Here is a 23,570-nt window from a genome sequence, read left to right as displayed (position 1 = left end):
GCCTCAGGCATGGATGTGTGTGATGTCCTTAGGTTAGTTAGGTTTAAGTAGCTCTAAGTTCTAGGGGACTGATGACCTCAGATGTTAAGTCCCATAGTGCTCAGAGCCATTTGAACTTTTTTTTTCTGAAATAATCTAAGTTGGTTTTAATAGAAAATTAGGGAAAACTTTCCACACTTAAAAGCTGCCCTACAAAAATGGATCCAGGATAAACATTATTTAAACAATACCTAATCTTCTTCTTCTTGGTGCCACTTGTAGTGCGTCGGCTGCTCACAGGCAGCATTCCCTTGGTTCTTGAACCAGCTCTACAAAGTTGTTGATGCCAGTCCACGTCAAGATATTCTGTGACCATGATTGCTTCCTTCTACCTGGTGGGGACGTTCCTTCTATCCTGCTTTCTAGAATTAATTGCAGAAGTTCGTATTTTTTTCCTCTCATAATGTGCCCCAGGTACAATGCCTTTCTTCTTTTAAGTATCCTTATTAGTTCTCTATCCATTCTGGCTCTACGCAGCACTTCAGCAGTGCTCGCTCTCTCAATCCATGGTATTTTTAGTAATCGGCACAAGAACCACATGTCTGTTGCGTCTAATCTCTTTACAGAAACTGCTTTAATTGAGCAAGTTTCCGCTCCATAGAGTAGGATGGGGATAACATAGCATTTTACCACCCTTATTCTCAAATGGAGCAGCATGACTGTGTATATCAGCACATTTCGTAGCTTTTGGAATGTTTCTTTGGCAATCCCACAGCGAATCTTAATTTCCTCACCACATTCAAGTTTCGAGTTCATCACAGATCCTAGATATTTAAATTTGGTTACTTTCTCAATTTTACTACCATGAATCACTAGGGACTCGTTTTGACCTGGGGTTCTTTCAATTGACATACATTTAGTTGTCTTGGCATTTATTTTGACACCAAAATGCTGACAAGCTTTATCTATTTCTGTAAGTATTTCCTGTATCTCAGCTACGGATGATGCTAACAAAGCTGTGTCATCAGCATATCGTAAGTACCAGATCTTTACCTATTAACAATACCTATTAAACAAAAAAAAACTTCATTTTTGACTGAGTATAAATGTTATCTGTAATTCCTGTGTCCTATGCTATTACTGAAGTTGAGTTGTAGTTTGCCATTTCATAAATAATGTGTAGACAATTTCCTACACACATATAGGGCAAGCTTATAAATTGGACAGTACCATAGTCAGTCACAGACAGTCACAGTCAGTCAGTTAGTTACTGTTACGAAACGCAAGTCTGAGGAACCTTTGTCAATCTGTGAAAACTTGCCAGTCATGAAAGTAGATCTGTGCAGACTCAAGCAAGATTTATGTAAGTTATAATCATGAAACTTTAAATGAAGAATGTGCTACATTTAACTGAAAGAGGATCACAGCCAGTTTATTAAAACAAATATCTGTTGAATTTGCTTTAAATATCTGTAATACTGCCTAGTTCAAGATTGCCAGGAGGGAAGACCAGTGGATACACACTAAATGAACTACGTGTGTTAAATTCTGAAGCATCCAGACAGATAACAAACTGATGTGGTTCCAGCACATTGATAAGATTATGTTCTGTCAGCCTTGCACTTGGTAACCTCTCTCACTGTTTTGAACTGCAGACAGGATAGCTAGAGTAATTTTCATACATTCTCTCTAAACTATCCTACAACATAATCTTTGGGATTATGAAGAAAAATTTTTACTTTACAGACATATGCAGAAATAATATTAGGTATAGTTGATAGCTGTACATCTTGCACAAGCCTCTTCACAAGCCTCAAGATCCTTATACTCATTTACTCCATAGTAGAATTTTTGGTTGATAATAATACTGAATACAGGGTGAACTAGATAATTCAGAACCACAACAGTTGAATTAAAAATAATTTCCATGTGACCTGCATCCATATCTAAGATTCAGAGGAGGTAGTTTTATGTATTGGTGTGAAAAACTTTAATAGGTTGACAACAGAAATCAAACAGGAAACTGGAAATCTGCAGCTATTAAAAAATGAAGTAAGTGAGTACCTTGTTAGCCACTCCCATACTTTTTCAGAGTAAATGTACTTGAAGTTATATATCCCATAAAACATTAATGTATGTATTATGTTTCAAATTTCTCAGTATGTAACAAATGATGGCAACCTCTGAAATCACTAAAATTACTTTGCATTTTGTGCAATAGTTTACTGAAGTAGCCTTCAGGGCCTGCTTTTGTCTGTGAATTTCTAACTTGACTCATTCAGTATCACCTTATTCATGAAGGGATTTGAGGAACACAATGTGAATGAATGAATCACTCAGTGGGTACCTTTTTCAAAGTGAGAAGATACCCCAAATCTACACCTGAGTACTTCCAATTGTATGACATATTAGTGTATCTTCCTGTTCCATTTAAGTATTGAGCAGGGAAAGAACAACTGCTTAAATGGTTCTGTGCTTGCTGTAATTAGTTTGATAATTATTTGCTGTCCCTCAGGTGGCTGTAGTATATTCTAAGATTCATCATTTAATACTGGTTTCTGAAACTTTGTAAGTAGGAATAACAATAAATAAAATAGCCTTGGGCTGCAGTTATGGTGTTACAGATTTTATTACATGATCAGTTTCAAGCCTCATGCCTCATCTTCAGATGCACCTGTGCACAGTTACCATTTCTTGGCATGGACTATCCATATCTTCATTACCCATCATTGTTGTTGGTGATAGTGCAGCCACATACAGTAATCATAATGAATAAAATAGCCTCAGGTTGCAGTTATGGTGTCAGAAGCATTATTGCATGATCCATTGTGAGTCCATGCCAAGAAATGATAACAGTGCACAAGTGCTTCTGAGGATGAGGCATGAAGATGTCCATCTCAAAGTGTCATCAAACACAGATTTTACAGTGGTTTCAAGATAGTGTCCTGTGAGTCAAACTAACTGGTTATCATTTTGTGTGAGCAGTCTCATTCTGAATGGGTCCAACACACTTGAGTAATATTCTAGAATGGTTCACATAAGTCTTTCATACCCAATCTCTTTGTAGACTAATCAATTTTCCAGTATTTTGTCAAGTCAGACTTCTGTCGCCTCCTTTACCCATTATAGAGCCAATGCGATAATTCCATTTCATATTCCTACAAATTGTTACATCCTAATCTGATTATCAAGAGCTTCAAACTAAGACATATTTATGCTTAACCTAGCTATACTGTATACACTGTGTAATAAGATAAGATCTTTCACAATGTTTGAAAATTTAGCTATGCACATTTTACTTGAAGTAAAGGTAAATAAGATTTTTGTACAAAATATTTCTCAACATGAGAAAAATATAGTTCAAAGTGCTTATGCACTGTTACTATTTATATGCATCTTATGAGCTACTACAAATTATTTGTCAACATGTTGTTTAATTTTTATCACTCAATATGAACATCCACCTAGGAGGCTCTTAAAGTAACTTTGATGTGACAATAACAAGATAGACGACACAAGGCTGAGACAGGAGTAACAATACAATGAAATAATACAATATCAATTGATATGTGACTAGCACTAATAGCATTAGTCTTAAATAACTACTAGTAAGTGTACTCACGTGGTGCACATTGATTCTCCAAATAATCAGAGTCACCGTTCACTATGAATGCTTGTGGCTGAGTATAACGATCTTCACAACTTAGTCGACACTCTTTCCTTAGATAATTATATGTGATTGATCTGTGAAAGATGAATGGGCCATGTAAATTGTATAATTTGATTTTAAAAATGGTTAAAAGCTTTACTGTGATGTTACTGATAACAAATAACTGTCCAAACAAAAAATCGAACTATGGAAACTCCAGGTAGGAATATCAACAATGCACAAAAAGCTAGATTACTGCTTACTGTAAAAATGACATTTTAAGTTGTTGACAAGCGCAATTAAAAGACACTTACACAATGCTTTTGACCACAGCCTTCATCAGAAAAAGGGAAACACACCATTCAAACACACAAGCAAGCGCACCTCATGCACATAACCGTCAACTCCGGCAGCTCAGAACAGAATGCCAGACATTTGACCATGTGCGTGTGAGCTGTGCTTGTGTGAATTTGTGTGTGTATGTTGTCTATTTCAGAAGAAGGCCTTCTGGCTGAAAGCTAACATGTTTAGTAGTCTTTTTGTAGTGCCTGTCTGTAACTCAACATCTTGCTTTTTGGTGAGTAGCAATCTACCATTTTCATAATATTGTCATTTTTCCATCCTGGATTTTCCAAGGTTGTGAGTCATAGGCACATGAAACTGAGACAGCATTTTAGTGCTCTAGTATTCTGGTAACTAAAATATGAAGCACACAAAATAGAGTTTATATGTTTTACACTGAGATAAGGTGCACGACATTCCTCCCCTCCCATGAGAAGTGATTTTGTGGCATTAGGAGTTGCTGTTGAAAAAGTTATCATTTGTAACAATATTATGAAAAGGAAAGTTGCTAGTCACCATATAGAAGAGATGCTGAGTCACAGATTGGCACAACAAAAAGACTCACAAATAAAGCATTTGGCCTGGAGGGCCTTCATCAAAAATAGACCACACACACACACACACACACACACACACACACACAAACACACACTCATGCAGACACGACTCACACACACACATGATCACAGTTTCAGGCAACTGTTGCCAAACTGCGAGCAGCACCAGTGCATGATGGGAGAGGCGACTAGGTTGATGTCACCCCCCTTTACACTAACATCCCTAATGCCCATGGTCTTACTGCTATTAAACACTACCTTTTCCAATGCCCAATGCATTCCAAACCAACAACCTGCTTACTCCTTCCTATACAACCAGTATCCTAAACCCCTCACCTGGTTCAGATTCATTGATGAGATCATTGTGATCTGGATAGAGGGTGAGGACATCCTATCCACATTCCTCCAGAACCTCAACAACTTCTCCCCCATTTGCTTCACCTGGTCCTACTCAACCCAACAAGCCACCTACCTATATGTTGACGTTCACCTCAAAGATGGCTACATCAGTACCTCTGTCCATATCAAACCTACTAACGACCAGCAATACCTCCACTTCAACAGCTGCCACCCGTTCCATACCAAGAAGTCTCTTCCATACAGCCTAGCTTCCTCTCAAAATATACTGAGGGTCTCACTGAATCTTTCACAGGCCGTAATTATCCTCCCAACCTTATAAAAAAAAATCTCCTATGCCTTATCTTTTCAGTCTCCCACCATTTCCCAAATTCCCACTGTCCAGCCACAGAGGGGCATTCCCCTTGTAAACTCAGTATCACCCAGGGCTGGAGCAATTGAATTACATTCTCCACCAGGGTTTTGACTACCTCTCATCGTGTTCTGAAATAAGTAATGTCTTGGTCACCGTCCTTCCCACCTCTCCCACAGTGGTATTCCACCGTCCACTGAACCTACACTATATACTCGTCCATCCTTACATAATCCCTGCTCCCAACCCCTAACCTCATGGCTCATACCCCTGTAATAGACCTAGATGCAAGACCTGTCCCATACATCCTCCCACCACCACCTTCTAGAGTCCGATCACAAACATCATCTATCACATCAAAGGCTGGACAACATGTGAAACCAGTCATGTGATCTACAAGCTAAGCTGCAACCACTGTGTGGGCATGACAACCAACAAATTGTCTGTACACATGAATGGCCACCGACAAACTGTGGCCAAGAAACAAGTGGACCACCTGGTTGCTGAGCACACTGTCAAACATGACATCCTTCATTTCAATGACTGCTTCTCAGCCTGTTCCATATGGATCATTCCCACCAACACCAGCTTTTCTGAATTGTGCAGGTGGCAACTTTCCTTGCAATATATCCTATGGTCCTGTAAGCCTCCTGGCTTCAACCCTCATTAGTCATTGTCCTCACTCATCCAGCCTCCCTGTTCCCATTCCAGCACTATACAGTCCTCATTCCACCATCACACCCAGTCTTTTTACTTCTCTCCTTTTCCACTACCCCCTCTCCCCACCCCTCCCCTGCCATCCATCTAACCTCCAGACTGCAAATAGCTGCCCTACCCTCTCCATCTCATCCCTATGCGCTCTACAGCAGCATTGCACTCTCCACTACCCTTATCCTACTATCCCTTCCTCTTGCTGCCCCAGCCTCCTCCTTAACCCCACACAGTCGCCATTCCCATCATGCACTGGTGCTGCTGCTCACAGTGTGGCTACAGATGTCTGAGATTGCTGACATGTGTGTGTGAGTTGCATTTGCATGAGTGTGTGTGTGTGTGTGTGTGTGTGTGTGTGTGTGTGTGTGTGTGTGTGTGCGTGTGTGTGTGTGTGTGCATGCGCGCGTGCTATCTGCGACTCAGCGTCACTGCCATATAGTGAGCAGCAACTTTCCTTTTCATAATATTGTTACATTCCATCCTGGATTTTCCACTGTTTGAAGTTCTCATCTGTGACATTCTGAGGTATTTGTATTGGGAAGTAGTTCAGATATGTGGTGAACCAGTTCATGAAATAATTTAGCACATTGACAAAAATGTTATTATTCAGGAATGACAAAGTTGTAGAAGGAGGAGTGTCTCACATGGAAAAGATTACATAATTGGAAGAAGTCCAAACTGGAATTTCTGAATTGTATCTTGATTAACCAACTGTTAACTCACATCCTTTTTCTTAGCAAGCTGGTGCATGACCACATTAGTCATTTAAAGTAAGATCTGTCTTTCATAACACCTTTTCTGGATGTTGGATTGACAGAAGTAGTCCAAGCTCCTGGTCTTTTAGGCCTCTGGTCTTACATCCATGGACTTTTTTTGTCTCAGGGGTTAAGTTAGAAATTGCATGATCAGATTTCTTTCAAAGATGTTACTGATTCACAAGCCAAGATCACCATTGCAATTTGATTGGGTTGTTTGGGGGAAGAGACCAAACAGAGAGGTCATCGGTCTCATCGGATTAGGAAAGGATGGGGAAGGAAGTCAGCCATGTCCTTTCAAAGGAACCATCCTGGCATTTGCCTGGAGCGATTTTAGGGAAATCACAGAAAACCTAAATCAGGATGGTCGGACACGGGATTGAACCGTCGTCCTCCCAAATGCGAGTCCAGTGTACTAACCACTGCGCCACCTCGCTCGGTGGTACCATTGCAATTGCCACTGTTCGTGGAATCACTGCAATGACCACGAACAGGGTAGGAGTACAAGTCAGACATTTGAAATGCCAAAACATAATTGAAGTAGAAAAATCTTTCTGTGTTAGTGTATTAGCTCAGTCACAGCTCTTCCATCACACCTATTATAAGTCATGTTACCGTCTTCTGATATTGTAAAAGACACCCTGGGACACATTTTGTCTATTTTTTTCAAATGTACAATTTTGGACACAATATCAGAAATGAAGAATAAAAAATATCAAACAGAAAAAGGCACTGGTAATGATATGGCATCTCCACCAGCATATGTTACATAAAGCATTGTGGTCAGGAGGCTGTATTCTGGCTCCACACACTGCTTAGGTTAAACCAGTCTTGCAGGGCATGATGTCATTGGCAGCGACAGCAGTATTGCTGCCAAAGGCACACCTTCATTACCAGGGTCAGTGCTTTTCATTCTCTTCTTCATCAGTTATTGACAATCTGTGGTGCACTTCACTAGCAATTTTTTTATTAAATTTGTGGATACTCTAAATCATCTATTGATCAAACTGCATCAAGGCGTGTCGTATTATGTTGTTGCTAAGGATAATAAGTCTCAATATAGAACCAAATGTGTACTTTACTATCACTTTCCAAAATGTATGGAGCTTCAATGTAAATGGCTATGTTGTAAAAATGAGAAGACAAAATTAATGTTAATTATGCAAGTATCTGTTCCAAAAATAAATTGAATTATTGATTTTAGCTACCAGTAAGTTTTAATCAAAGGTCAAGGATATGAAGAAAAAGATAAGTTATTCTAATGAACAGAAATGCTTCAGTGGAAGATATTACTGTTTGTATTGTAAAGCATCAGTGAATTCATTAAATTTAATGTATGAAGTGTATGATAAACAAAAATTGCACAATATCATACAGATGTCCGAAAATTGTCAGCAATTAACGTGAGCATTCCTTTCACTACTGATTTAATAAGTAAATATAGCATTTCTCAAGCAAAGTTCATCATCCTATTCATTTCATTTGGAACAAATAAACACAATAAAAGGGAACAATAGTAAATGTCTATGCAATTAGTAATGATTTCTTTTATACATTCTGCAAAATATGAAATGAAGAACGCATAATTCTTCAGAATTGTCAAAATATTATTTAAAAAGTTATGAACTAAATTTTATTATTAAGTACCTTGTTTTCATCTTGTTGATTGGAGTCACATAAATGACTTCACTAAAAACATTTATCTATAGACATACAATTGGAAAGGAAATGGTAAACAAATCATATTACAAAAATTTACACAAAATAAAAAGTTTCAGTAATTAATTGCCATATACCAAATAAGAAAAATCTTATTATCTCCCTGCATGCAAGCACTGTATTTTGTAAAAGAAAAAAGAAAAACTAATTTGTTCAGAAATAATTGGCCATCAAAATTTATGTTTTCTAGAAGTTTTTAGTAAAATATGCAAATTTTTTATTTTCATGGTTTAATTGCTCTAATCCATCTGTTTATAAAAGTGTATGCTGCTATTGTAATTAAAATCTTAATTACAAAATTTCTACAATATGAAAAACTGTTTTTCTGAGAATATTCACATATGAAACTTTAAATTATACATATGCAGAAACCATGCTAACTGTATTATTAGTAATTCATTTGTTTATGTAGAGACAGTCCTGTGTCATTTTCTGTAAAATATTGTAGTACCTCTTTCTAGGAAGAGTTTTTTTTATAAAATGTGTCTAGAAGAAAATAAATATAATGAATTCATTGGAAACTGTTATTTTAAATGTCACCTGCAAAAACTTAGCACCTTTAGACAGTTAGGTTAAAAAAGTACCTGCACACTACCTTTGAGTTGTCAGCAAAGAAGCTAAGAACTGAAACTGGATTCAATTTGTAAGTTTCACTTTCCACACTGAAATATCTAGAGCCCAGATAGCTGTTATTTATGCTAAAGCAACCCTTCAAAAGTGATTACATGGCATTATTTCTGAAAAATTGTACATGAAATCATTTGTAGGTTATTCAGAAGAACACTTAATGACATATATATGATGTGACTTCAAAAAGTAAGTTACTCATTATTTTGACAGGCCAAGTAATAGAAAGCTACACTACACTTCATAAATGACACAGATACATGACACTATTTTTCAATATGGTCTCCAAGTCTCTGCAAATGACAGCTGGAACATTCTGCCAATAGTTCAGTTACCTGGTGATAAAAGTCTGCTCCTTGGTCATGGGGCTATTTTAGAACTCTTGCACGCATGTTCTCAAAGTCAGAAAATCTGTGACTGGTGCAAATCCTTGATTGTATGGACATGTCATCTGTATTGATGTCAACGGCCTTCCTTCTCAATCAGCATCTTCCACATCCAGGCAGCCTTGGTAAAATTGTTGGCATTTTTTCACTTTGTATGTGTAACACTGCTTTTGGTCCAAATTCCACGCTGAATCTGCATGCAATTTTGATGTTTTGCCCACAAGAATCACACTGTCCCACATACTTCAACTTTGGAGTACATTTCTAGTTGTTGCAACATTTCACTCCCACACTCTGATGCACCTGTTATCCACACTGCAGCAGAACTGTGTCTGCAGGAAACCAAGAAAAATGTAATCCCATCTGACAATGTCGCACTCTTGTTGCACAATGGTTTTAAGTGAAGGACGACATGTGTAACTTACTTCTTGAAGCCCCCTACCCCTTCATAGCTTATGTGGGAAGTTAAATTATAATTGTGGGTGTCCTCCATGATCTTAAGGTGTAAAATTAAATCACTAATGCTGTTTATATTTTACAGATAAGGCATAAGTAGTAACATGTGACATAAAAGTGAATAGCCAGGGTGCATGCATGAGAAATGTAGAAGGCTGCAGACTGTTTTGAAATGCATAAGACTGCAGACTGTTTTGAAATAGACACGAAGAAAGGAAGATAAGTATATTAAAGACAAGAAAGTTCATGCATCTTGGCTTTTGTTCTTCACAAAAACAGTTAGTAAAGGTTTCAATGTGGCTATTACTGAGGCAGAAGTGCTAGTGGAGCAGTGTGAGATGCAGAAATGGTTCAGCTCTGGTGAGTTGTATGTAGTGGCTGTTGTACTGGGAGACACTGCAGACGCAGGTACAGATTGTTTTTCTTCATTTAATGTAGAAGATTCATCTATTGTTCTCAATGACTGAGGGACATTGGCTCTTTCTGATTCCACTGATGCTGATACTACAATAAGTTTTTTATAAGACAGTGTGATAATGTGTTGCACTACTTTAGAGTCTTTGATAGCATTCAATATTGCAGCACTGATGGCTTCTTTGCCTTTCATGTTTCTGTGAAGACCATGCTTTGTAAAATTCTCTCTGCAATCACTATTTATCCTTACATATGTAGCATTAGGATAACCTCTACATATCTTGCCGAAAAGTCTGTTGGCAGTAATAATCTCAGTATACAAGCATGATTTTTCCGTGAGATCGTATCTATGAGGAATACTAACAATGAAAAATTTAACTTCAGGCATTTTGCAGATTACTTCCTTTAAACGTTTCACACTACAGCTAGTTTCATTGTGGTATATATCATTGGCATCTAAAATTATCACACATGTGCTACCACTCATCAGGGATTTTTTACAGATGTTTAAAACTTCAAATAGTGGAGCTCCTGGTTGGATTATGCCTGTTACCTTGAATCCTGTTTCATTAGTACTCATAATTTCAGCTATAGCTGTACCATGGCTGTCTGTGAGAATAAAGGCTTTGTTTCTATTTTCCAATGTGTATTTTTTGGTTTTTTTAGAAATAGGACTAACTGCTTTGCTTCACTCACTCTTCTTACCAAATTTTCAAGCATTTTTGCATATTTTGTGACAAAATTAAGATCTTTTCTAAGTTTATTCTCTACAGTGCAGCCCACTACCCATCATGAGGCTGCACAGAGAGTGACAGGAGCAGAGTAATGAAAGGGGGTGGAGCAACATTCATCAGGAAGCACCTTAAGATGGCAATAAGTCTGTGTGCTAAAACATAGTGGAAAACTTATGATGTACCCAGGTGGAACCCAAGAATTCTACTAATCATATATTAGTTCCTTAAAGGAAAACTGGACCATGTCAGTGTGATGCTCTATCAAATAAGATGGAAGCACATTGTCCAGAATGGCTTAACTTTTCACTCTAAGTATTTTGAACTATGGTGTTTGAATCAACTTCAAGTGTGTGACTGGTTTAATTTCTATAAATCTATAAATTAAGTGCTCTGCTTTTGAATGGATTCAACAACAAATATATAAAATTCATATTTGATGCAGAGTATTAGTAATGATGAAACAATCATGTCATTAATTTTTTAAAAAAAGGAAGAAAATGATATCTAGTTACCTGCACACAAATGATCTCTCTTCTAGACATCTTTCTTGACACTCAATTTTGCTTATTCCTGGATAGGCTGCATTGACAAACCCCCGAAGTTCTCGGCTAATAAATCTTTCATATACCCAGGGAACATTGCAAGTAGCACCTTAAATAGTAAGTTGAATTACATTAAAATCTCATTCGTAACTGTCATTCAAGTTTATATAAAATTGCTAAAGATACACAAATTATACAATGTGGACATCAAGGGTTTTGTCCATATCTGGTGAAAATACCCAAAATCAAATTAACTTGGGCATATGTTCTGCTTATATTAAATGCATTTTCTCAAAGATAGATTTGTATTCTTTACACAAGTATATACTATAATAATAACTGAGTTTGAAATTTTGGAAAAAGTATTTCCATAAGACAGCTGTATGGAATTTAAAACAGTCTGCACTATACACCCACTGATGTAGTTACTCACAGTGAATTACTAATACTGAGTGATACAGAGTTTGGCCAAAAGGTAATGAAAATGAACCTTCCCTTACACAATGGTTCTAGGGGGAGAAATGTTGAATGTTCCCTCTTGGGTGAGTAGTGAGGATATCACATATACAGCTGAACCTTAGTCAACTTTCTAAGAACTAACTTCACTAGTTAGAAACAACCGTTATTTCAGTAATGCATGACATGCCATAATGCAATGTTGTCTCTAGTGTCCTTTCTTGTAAAACTCAGGAAAATCAGCAAGGAATAAGCTGAGATGTTATGACAAGTCTACGCAAAGCAAGCTCTGTTCTCTGGTTGAGTTTTCTGGTGGCACAGCGTAAGCTGTTGCAATGCTGCCCTGTGGGGCATGGGTGTTGAGGAGTGCCTCTCAGCTCACTCACAGGTAGCCACGTCTAGTGTAGGATGCCAGGCTGCCTGCCAATAGCCCTCTTACACACTGTTCTGTACATTTGTGAACCATTGGCCACTGCTGCCTGTCAGCATGAGGCCAGGGAGTATATGGTCATGTACACTGCAGACCGTCTGCCTGACTACCCGAGTGTCAACTGTTTGCTCATCCCTGCCCACCCCAGCTCACAGGTGCCCCACTGCCAGCAGGGAGACACTCAAGCTGGAACATCCTATAGTGCATTTAAAATTAGTTGCAGCTTTTGATGTTTGGCTCACCAGAGGGGACATGACTCCATTGCCGGCTTCCCCAACCACACCGCTAGCAGTTCAGTTGGTAAAGCATTCCTGTTGCCACACCACTGATAAACAGCATCACATGGTGTCACACATGTTAAAATCTGCTTCTTTTGCCTAAACACAGCAGAGTTTACAGGTATACGTCTCACTAATGTTCTAATGCAGTTGAAATTGTGACAGAATCCTAAAACAGTGTATTATTAAACTAGCAACCAAGAGCAAAGCATATCAGTAGTTATGAGAAAGCCCATTCTCAGTATAAATATAAATGTGCAACTTCTTCATTTATATTGTTGCAAAACCCATAGCAATTCTCATTTCACAGGCTACTGACAGTCTTTAAATATTACATTATTTCATTTAAAAAAATGTGTAGTTGCTTGAGTCTCGGTCCGGCACACAGTTTTAATCTGCCAGGAAGTTTCATATCAGCGCACACTCCGCTGCACAGTGAAAATCTCATTCTGGAAATGTCCCCCAGGCTGTGGCTAAGCCATGTCTCCGCAATATCCTTTCTTTCAGGAGTGCTAGTTCTGCATGGTTTGCAGGAGAGTTTCTGTTAAGTTTGGAAGGTAGGAGACGAGGTACTGGCAGAAGTAAAGCTCTGAGGACGGGGTGTGAGTTGTGCTTGGGTAGCTCAGTTGGTAGAGCACTTGCCCGCGAAAGGCAAAGGTCCCGAGTTTGAGTCTCGGTCCAGCACACAGTTTTAATCTGCCAGGAAGTTTTGTGAATCCAGTTGTTTGGGAGAATCTACATGTGAGAAGAATTATATGTAAGAAGTGTTTGCAACATTTGGACAAACAATCAAAATAACATTTGCACCTTAATTTCATAAAAACAGGATGATTGTTTAACAAAACTGATTGGCATATTCTGACAGAATAAAAAGAAAAAAAGCAAGTGAGTATTTTTTTCTGTAGAAAACTCATCCAGAATAAGTTAGTAACAATAAGATAAATAATATATGTATAATTTTAATGATAGGTGCTCAATCACTCGAGAGAAAAGGTCATGCTCATAAGGCCAAAGGACCCATACAATGTCATTTTATTTCCTTGCGCCAAATCTGATCTCTCAGCTCATTTTGAGACCATATCATTTAGGCTGCTGTGATGAGGACTTTCAATGGTATTTGCTTTGAGGACTGCCAGTACTTTCAAGTAGACTGGCAGCAATGTTGGACTCAGTGTAAAGACTGTAAAGGAATTGGTTGGAATATACCTAACTGTATCTGAGCTGATTTCAGTAAAAGTGTTTTTTTCTGGTATCATTATCATTAGTTTGGGGTAGACCCTGCATACATAAGGCACAGTTCAACATTATGCTGTTAAAGCTGCAATGCAAAATGTGTTAATCATAAGTGACTTGACATGGTGTAATTATTGGAGAAATGTAGCAGACACTTAAAGCTTTAGTTGTAATAATGAGTGGAGAAGCTAAAAGTGTACAGCATATTATTTGTAATACAATGCATGTCAAGCAAAGGGAAGCATCCAAAACAGGAGGAGGAAAGAAAATGTGACTTGGTGGGTTGAGAGGTTATGTGATGTTATTTGAATGATTACATAATCAAGCCACAATTACAATAAACTTGGCAGTATGAACCTACTTATCAGTATGATGCTGTACCTCCTCTAACCAAGATGCATGGACTGATTCATGTGGGAAGTATGTCATAAGGCCATTGTATTCTCTCCCGGAGTGACTGGTCCACAACTGCTGTACCTGTTCCTCGATATCCTGGACACTGGCATTAGGACAGAGTTGTCATCTGAGCTCATCCTACACATGTGCTATCAGGGATAGATCTGGAGATCTTGCTGGCCACAACAGTTCATCTACATCAAACAGACAGTTCATAGAGACTCATTCCATGTGTGGATGAGCATGGGAGGTAACACATGAGGATGCACGATGTCTGTGACTTACTGTTATGCCATCCTAGTTCCCTCCATCACTACCACCTTGACCTGAAGTCATACTCAATGATTCCCTGCACCATAAGCTGGTATAAACATCACTGTGGCTCTCTAAAACATTGCAAGAGTGGAACTTTTGCATAGGTCACCACCATATTCATCGATGATGGTATCCGGTTTAGTGCAGAATTGTGTGATTCATCACTGAACACAGTGTGATGCCATTCATCCATGCTTTTTAGTCATGGTACTACTCCAAATGTAGCTATTTGCGATGCAGTGGTAATGGCAGCGAACACATGGGGCAGTAATTCCCTAGTCCAGCTGCTGCTGGTCTCTACTAATGTTGTGTGATGACATGCAATGTTGGAGGGAGTCCATTATTTGCTGTCAGACAGCTGGTGCAAATGTTAAAGGATTATGATGAGCTGTTGCACAATATGGTGATCCCCCCTTGGGATGGTCAGACATGGTCAATAAGAATCTTGATGATGAGTATGTCTGCCATCGCGTTTCCATGCTTTTCAACATCAGGCCGTGTCACATCCAATTGCCCTACAGCTACGGAGCTGCATTGCAGTGGGTGATGGAGAAGAGATGTGGCAACAGTGTGCTGTTTAGCTGGAGGGACAAGCCCTGTGATGCCAGTGGTGTGGCCACCGTATGGTGGTGTACTTGCACTTGTGCTCTGCTCTATGTCCAGGGTCAGTGACAGTGTGGGTCCTGGGTAGAGTGGGAAGTGGGTGTGGTCAGATGTCAGGAAGGCATGATCAATCGGCAAGCCTGGGACCATGTGTGTGCTCAAACTATTGTCATCATGATGGTTGTGTGTCAAAGCTGTGAGCTCATGTCAGGATGAGGGCAGCAGGTATGTCATTATTACACTTCAGGAACAATTTGTTTTTCATACAGTGTGGCTGATGTTGCACAGCAGTTGGTATAGCATTGGTGAATAGGTAAGAGCCCATCAGCTGAGAATGTACACTGCATGAGTGTGTTGATGGATGAATCATTATCTTCCTGCTGTTTGTCATGAATGGTGAATGTGGAGGTGCCAGGGCAAAAGGTTCTGGGATGCAGCATTACGAATCAAAGTACAGAACGTGGTGTGTTGTATGATACAGGAGAGGTGGAATTGGTGTAAAAAGTCCATTACTAGGTACAGTTTTATGATACCCTTAACATAGAATGTCCACATGAGGTGTTGAAATGGTAATCGTTGAAGGTTTTGGGTCACAGAAACATGCACTGCAGTCACTGAGCTGGTAGCCTCATGTGGCTGCAATGCCATAGGTTCCTCCTTTGTTGATGAGATGATGAATGGTAGATGGTGGATGTCAGATCTGATGTCAACTGAAAGGTGGGGTTCCTAAGATGATGCTGCATGAAGTGCAGCTGGAAACACAGCTCTCAGAAATGGTACCAGTGGAGGCAGAAGCCTAGTGGAACATTTCTCAAACTCCAAGTCAATGAGATCACATTCACATGCACAGTCAGAGATGTGAAATCTGACAGCAGTTGTTGTCAGTGGAGTGAGGGAAGATTCATTGCAGTAAGACGCACTGAGACAGCTAGAAAGTATTCCCTAATAGATGAATTTGTTGCGGGCACTAACAAACTAACAAGGAGTCACAGGCAGCTGACAGCCATACACAGCATTGTTGAACTGTACCTACACGGATGTGGCAGCATGTTGGGCATGGTCACTTGGAACACAGGCAGGGTATGCGTCACAGCCAGAAGCAGTCATATGGAGTCAGTCAGGCTCAGCTACTGCTTGGAAATAACCACACCGGGGCTTATACTGTGGTGCGTGGCTGCCGGCATTGTTGTCAATGGTACAAATGCATTGTTAGTGTTTGGGTGGAATGTTCTCAATGCAACTGCCCCACAATTATCTGCAAAATGAATTGAATAGTGGCAAATGAACGTGAATCTGAGCAGATGGAATGTTGCAGTTCAGCCATTGCCTGGTGTTTCTGCAAGATGGGAACAGCAATGAGGTCCCACAGTAAATCATTTATTGCTTTCAATTGTTCAGCACTAACGTTGTGTGTCAAACTACAGTACTGAAGATGGTCACTGGTACAATTGACATCTATCGATTGTCGACGAGTTGAATGAGAAACACTGTACTGTCCAGAACAGAAGTTGTAGCCAGAATGTGCAAATATCAGCACATGTTGGTTGTGTGAGGTGTACACAGCCATCATGAACTGTCAGGGGCATCAATAAAGTGCAAGTATGATATAACTGTGGTATGACTCAGGATGGCATGATATAATGCTTTACTGCACAGGTATGTACACAGTAAAGGGTGCACGTCTGTTCTGCTTGCAAGTTAACAGCACACGGAAGTCTGAGGTCAAATCACAGATATTCTACTTATTGTTTGTCATGGGTGATTCACTTTTTTTTTGTCAGGCAGTGTATGCACATGAAGATAGACCACTACTTACTAAATAGAAAATGAGCCAAGTGTAAGGTAGGCCTGCAGAAAGGAGAAAAATTGCTTAAATGTGTGATAAATATCTTTTTCATAACAATGTCTCTTTCCCTTCATCACACACAAAGACAGAGAGAGAGAGAGAGACGTTTTGTGTGTGTGTGTGTGTGTGTGTGTGTGTGTGTGTGTGTGTGTGTGTGTTATCTGAAGAAGGACCTCATTTGAAAGCTAAGCAATTCTATATTGGATTTTCTATAAATGCATGTTATTTATTTATTTTGCAAGCCATAATACAACAATTTCATGTTACAACAACTTTGTTGTGACTGCTTTCAACTTCTTCTGAAGGTGTACTCAGACTGATGAGAGGAATAGTATTCAACATGGATGGATATTTGTATACCAGAAAATTGTCCCTATGCTCAAACCCAGAAATATGCTTGAAGAGTTCTAACAAAATGTAACTTACCTACCATCAGCATTTAACAATCACATTTTGAGTTAAATATTGGAAGAGATTCATCTACCATTACTATTAGTTACTGCAATTATATTTGCACATCTCCTGAATGTTACATATCGTAAAAATTGAAATACCCATTCAAGTTAGGTCTGTCATTTAAATACGTATTTATATAAAGCATTCATGAAGTTCCCTATTTATAACCATAATCTGGCTCCAAAGCAGAGCATCCCAGTTCACCATGAGAACAATGCAATAATTTATTCAATGGGCGATATATACTAAATACATTTGATGTGAAAATTTATGTATTATATATCACAGTGAGGACTAATTAAGGCTCTTCTAAAACAAAGAGGAAGAGATGTATCATATAAAATGGACGATCACCTATCCTTTGTTAGTTGTATCACAAGGAGGAGGCAGGGGTGAAGGGAGTTACAGGAACAACAGCAAAGTATTTTATTCTGAAAACATTTCAGTTATGTGAGAATTTAGGAAAGACATCTTAAAACTGATAAAAGCTGTTATATTGGTAAGTTTAAGATGTATTTAATGAATACTTTAAAACTGTGGTTTACTGCTTGCAGAAGGATATAAGAATTATTGTGTAAATATGTAAATCATGATTTCTCACCCTGCAAACAAATGCCTTCAAAGTATGCAATTCCAGGCACTGGCCTAACATCAATTCGTGCTCCGTCAAGATCTCCTTCCAGTGCTGTACAGTCATTCCGATTGTAGTCAAGATTAAAACCACGACATCGGGGATCAGAACGACAAAGTTGAGCACATTGTGTTGAAATTCCTGGAATACTGTTCCGAAAGAGAGTGTAACCACGCTGTCCTTGCAGTTCAAATCCAGTAACCTTCTCAAATTCAAGGCGGCCACCAATACCACACAAACCTGAAATTAAATTCAGATTTGTAGAATTCAGTTTTTGACCTCTACAACTCAGACTCTCCAAGAAAGACATAACAAACTAAATAAATTTATTTACTGTACACTAGAAATTAAAATATCTGGATCTTTAAATTACATAAGTTTGATGCCTAATCACTTTAGTCTTATTTTCTCAACTGAGTACCTGAAAACCTTAACACATAAGGTATGCACATTAAACACACCATATACAAACTTCAGCAATAAAAATGAGCTCTGTAAATAATGCTAGTATCAAGTTTTAACTGTTAATAATACCAATAATAAAAATTTAAAAAAAATGAAAAGAACAGAGGGCACTTGTTTTAATGAAGGTGTAACTAATTTTGAGGATTTATAGTTTTCTGATAGATAATCCTCTCAAATAGCACTCACTACCAGAAAAAAACACCAAATCTAATTTTGTACTTAGTTTTATGTATGTAATTTACTTTGTAATCTATTTTGATTATTCCTAGTTAGTATCTTTCATTATAGGGCAAAATCAGTAATTGTTTCATAACTTAAATTCTATTGTTGCCATATAAACAAATATAAATTCTGCACTAATTATAAACATTTGGAAGACAAAATGCTAGTAATCTGAAAGTATCTATTTGGTTCTATTCGAAAACATGTTAGCAAAGCCAGCCCTTAATTAATTCCAAAGTAATTAACAGTTTTGTCCAAAGTATTGTTTGCATAATGATATTTGTTAATTTCATCATTTACGCAAATAATCTGGCTTATCTCTTGTAGTAGAAGAAACTGTTAAAAAGAACCAAGTTTTTAATGTATTCAGTTAATGTAATGAGTTACGTTTTAATTGTAATTTCAGCACATATTATTGTGATTTTTGGTCACAGGTCAGTCAGTCCACGGCTGAGTTTCAGACAAGGAACCTGTGTTGGTTAGATCAACAACAATGCATCTGTGAAATAAGTGTTATGCAATTAGGCCATGTGTTAAAACAGTGACAGTGTCTGCTTCATATGTACCTTTCTATTCTTCAAGAACTGTGAACTTTGTGATTGGGCTTTTATTGCTCGTAGATGTTCAACTGTAAACTATTGTTGCAGTATGTGGATGGTTCACCTGCTAACGATTAATGAGGCTTATGGAAAGTTAAACAACAATGCACTGACCATATTAAATGTGTACATGGGAGGTTGTGAAAGTAAAAGACACTGTTGGATACATTATTTAAAGTAGTCCACGTTTGACTTCCATACCCCACTTTTCAGCCAGTAAGTCAACAATGAGGACAATCAACAAACAAAGAAATAAAGCAGGTGGAACCGCCACACACCCTGATTCTAGAGTGAGACTAATTAAAACACATCCAGCCCCTATTGCTGCTGGCAGGTCTGGAACACTGTTGACACAGCATAAAACGGTGGCCAAACTGTTTCAGTGGTGAGACCGGATACACTATGCCTGACTTGCTACTGAGCAGCTGCCTGCCCTGTGTCTATACACTCTGCCACTGCAGAGTTAAGTTCACAGGCTGCTGATACTGCTTCATACGCTGGTGTCATCGATTCACCGTTGTGCTTGTGTGCACCATACAATGTCCCTGACCCAGGCTGTTAACTGATCATGCATCTGCATCAGTTGCTGTGACTGACTTACTGTGGGGCTTGGTGTCACTGCATGCCTGCTGCTTGCATGGGCCTGATAAAGCTATACACTTGCCGAGGTGCTGCAATGCTTCACCCCAATGGTGCCTGCTAGGCTCAGTGGCTTTGTGAGCCAGCCACCTCCTGAGGCCACATTCTGAGCTAAGCTACACCACTGTCGAGTGCCAACCAGCACCTGTTTGACCACAGAAAGATGACATTTTAACTGCTATACTGCTTGCAATTAATAAATTGGCTATCGTTCTGTCAGTGCTTCTATGACATTGTGATGGCTGTCCACCTGGCTTCATATATCTGCTGCTCCACCAACCACCTTGCATTACTTTTGCAACCTGCAACAAGGTCAATAAACACTCAAGCCATCCTGATCCCATTGCACCATTAATATCCATCATGTCCTTCACATTTCTGACTTTACATGCTTCTTAGAGATATCGGTTGAATACCTTATATCTGTCTTCTTTTTCTTAAACTGTCTCCTCGCAGCAATTTCACACATACTGTATGACAAAAAATATCTGTTGCAATGTGTGAAATATATGAATAACACAACAAGACAGCACAAAAAATCCAGAATGCAAAAAAAAAAAAAAAGAAGATAATTCTGAATCAGTCATGAAGTTTAATTTTATCAACTATTCATTTTTATGGTTAACCTTCCTCATCAAGTGGAAGGCATCTTCTACATGATTGTTGTTATTGGAAAGGAATGGTGATTTTTTGCATGCTAGGCAGCCAAGAGATTAAGTTGTGATTTGCAAGTACAAGTGAAGCAGTATTTGTGCTGCATTCTGTCACTGAAATTTACAATAGCTTTCTAATGTGCTTTCACTCTAATTGACAGTCACAGCCATCACAACATAATCCACAGTGGATGTAACTGATATTTTTACAAAAATCCAGTTCATTATATTCTGTGCAGCTCATGAACTGTGTGCCATTAGTATAACATTTCAACTATTTCCAATTTCATATTCTAGTGGAAGTGTAATGGAACACTCATGATCTAGAAGTATTAATGCAGTCCACACATATTGACCTTATGAATGTACAGCACTAAAAAATTCAGCTAAAAGAGCTGAAATCTCCAATTGCCATTCTCACTATAGCACTCTGTACTGTTATCAACTCCGTGCACTATCATAACTCAGTATGAATGGTGTGGTTCTACTTATCAATACTAGGGAACTGCTGTGCCCAGGAGCCATACTTTATCATGACAAATGCCTCATGACAAAAGGCAGAAAAAAGACATTGTGTACTGTGATAAGTCACAATATGCCATCTACTGTTCCCATGGAAGGAAATGCATTTGGGAAAGTCTGGGGAATAAAATATAACAACAGTGAAACTTACATGTTGTATTTGTAGGACTTTTTTAAATTTTTTTGCAAACAGCTAAGGTTTCTTGATATATTTGATTAAATACTGTGGTATCCACACTTATACTCTGACCAGACTGCAACTGCATACACAATCATGTCCCGCAGTTGGCCTAGCCTCAGGCATCATCAACAACTGGCACTACTGCTGGCAAGCCAGCTCCAACAACAGCTCTGGGTAGCAAGCCAGCACAACAACAATAACAACACGGATTGTTATTGCTGGGAACTGAAGACACCATCACTGCATGTGCCTCTCTCACCATCTCGAGACATTGCAATTGACGGCAGTAGGTTCAGCGAGCATGGAACTATTTCCCTCTGCAAATCACTTGCCTGAAAATTTGGACATAGTGTACCATATAGTAGAATGGAACCAGTAACTTGCACCACTTGAAGGTGTTGTGGTAATGCGGAAAAATTGTATTTAGTGTTGCTGCACAATGATCAGACAAAGATTAGTTAAGATTATTTGTATGAGTTTTAAGTGTGATTATGTCTGTTGAATTTTTCTGTTTCTTTTAAAAGAGGAAGTGTTTCATTCACATTCGTATTAGCCTTGTAAGTGTAAAAGTAGTAATTAAATGCACAAAGATGCAATGGGGTAATATGAATGATGCCATAGCTGCTCCAACAGAGCAGATATCGAAACTGTGAGAGGATAATACTCACCAGAAATTGTACAATGATGTGTTAAGTAAGCAACTAGAAACTTCCAGGCAGATTAAAACAGTGTGCCAGACCAGGACTCAAACTCAGGATCTTTGCCTTTTGCAGGCAAGTGATCTATCCAAGCATGACTCACAACCTGTCTTCACAGTTTTACTTCTGCCAATATCTCATCTCTTACCTTCCAGGGATCTGTGAGGACAGGTCATGAGTCGTGCTTGGGTAGAGCAGTTGCCCATGAAAAGCAAAGGTCCCACATTCGAGACTTGGTCTAGTGCACCATTTTGATCTTCCAGGACGTTTCATATCAGTGCACACTCTGCTGCAGAACGAAAATTTCATTCTGGAAGCTACTAGAAGCTTTGCAAGCCGTGCAACAGTCACAGTCAGGTTCAGATGAGGTTAAGGTGGTAGTGTACTCTCCTCCTCCACAGATGTGTCAGCAGTTAACCTAATAATACACCTCTCTGGTAAAACAACAGAAGAGTTGACAGTATTAATAATATAATTGGTCAGATGGAAGTGTCCACAGATGGTCAATCTATGTCTAATGGGTGAGGCTAAAGCATATGTGCTGTATCATGAGATGCTCAGCAAAGCTCGGATACTCGAACAATTAGCAGAGTGTGTGAGGCAGAGATACCATAAACAGAATGCTACTGGATTTTTTTGGAGAGAAGTTGAGTGGATTATTGTAGAAAGCCAATGAAACTGTTGAATCCTTTACTGGCAGAATTCAAATACTGGATACTCAGACATATGAGCTGACACAAAATTCAGAAGCAGATCAAGTCGTACTCAGAGAAGTGGAAATTAGGGCTCTAGATGTCTTACTACAGTGCATTTCTGCAGAATTTTCATGTAGAGTCCATGTGGAATATCTGGATGATTTAGCTGCAGGATTCCACATTGCCATGTACTTGCAGGAAATCGACATTGCTACGAAAGTAAACAATGATTGACAAAGCTTTGCATCCAAAAAAGAATGTTATTGGTGTAGGCACAACAATTTTCATTGTTTTCATTCCACTGTAAAGCTTATGGTTGCCCATATTTGCAACTGTGAATGATTTCACGTATTTAATAATGGCTGTACTCACCACAGTGCTTGTCCAAAGGAACGTTGTATCGTAATTCAGAATAACACGGACACTGCAATATCATATTTATCCACTGGCACTGAGCAAGTGACTTTCAAGTAAAATGTATCCTCTTTACGGGTGTATTGGAATATACGTAATGGAAGTATGAGTACTGGTTGTAGACACATAGTTGATGACATAAGGAAGTTTGGGTCTGCCTGAGTTGTACTCGAATAGCCTAAAGGCAAAGCAACTGCTCGAGATAAGTGGGGAAACTGTGTTTGAGTCCTCGTTTGGCACAAACTTTCATGCATGCAT

The 23,570-nt window shown here is 38.8% G+C and overlaps 1 protein-coding gene across 1 annotated transcript in view; it reads right to left on the bottom strand.

Annotated features, from left to right (window-relative positions):
- Positions 1–23,570, bottom strand: part of LOC126184487 (uncharacterized) — a 514,130-nt gene that overhangs the window by 182,463 nt on the left and 308,097 nt on the right. Inside the window, exons 13-15 of the mRNA XM_049926880.1 lie at positions 18,195–18,464; positions 11,551–11,689; positions 3,602–3,723 (exon numbers count right to left, since the gene is read on the bottom strand). Coding sequence (XP_049782837.1) covers positions 3,602–3,723; positions 11,551–11,689; positions 18,195–18,464 — 531 coding nt within the window. The remainder of the gene's footprint in view (positions 1–3,601; positions 3,724–11,550; positions 11,690–18,194; positions 18,465–23,570) is intronic.

Source organism: Schistocerca cancellata, chromosome 4, assembly GCF_023864275.1.
Source record: "Schistocerca cancellata isolate TAMUIC-IGC-003103 chromosome 4, iqSchCanc2.1, whole genome shotgun sequence".
Taxonomy (NCBI): Eukaryota; Metazoa; Arthropoda; class Insecta; order Orthoptera; family Acrididae; genus Schistocerca; species Schistocerca cancellata.
This window is presented reverse-complemented; position numbering and strand designations above follow the sequence as displayed.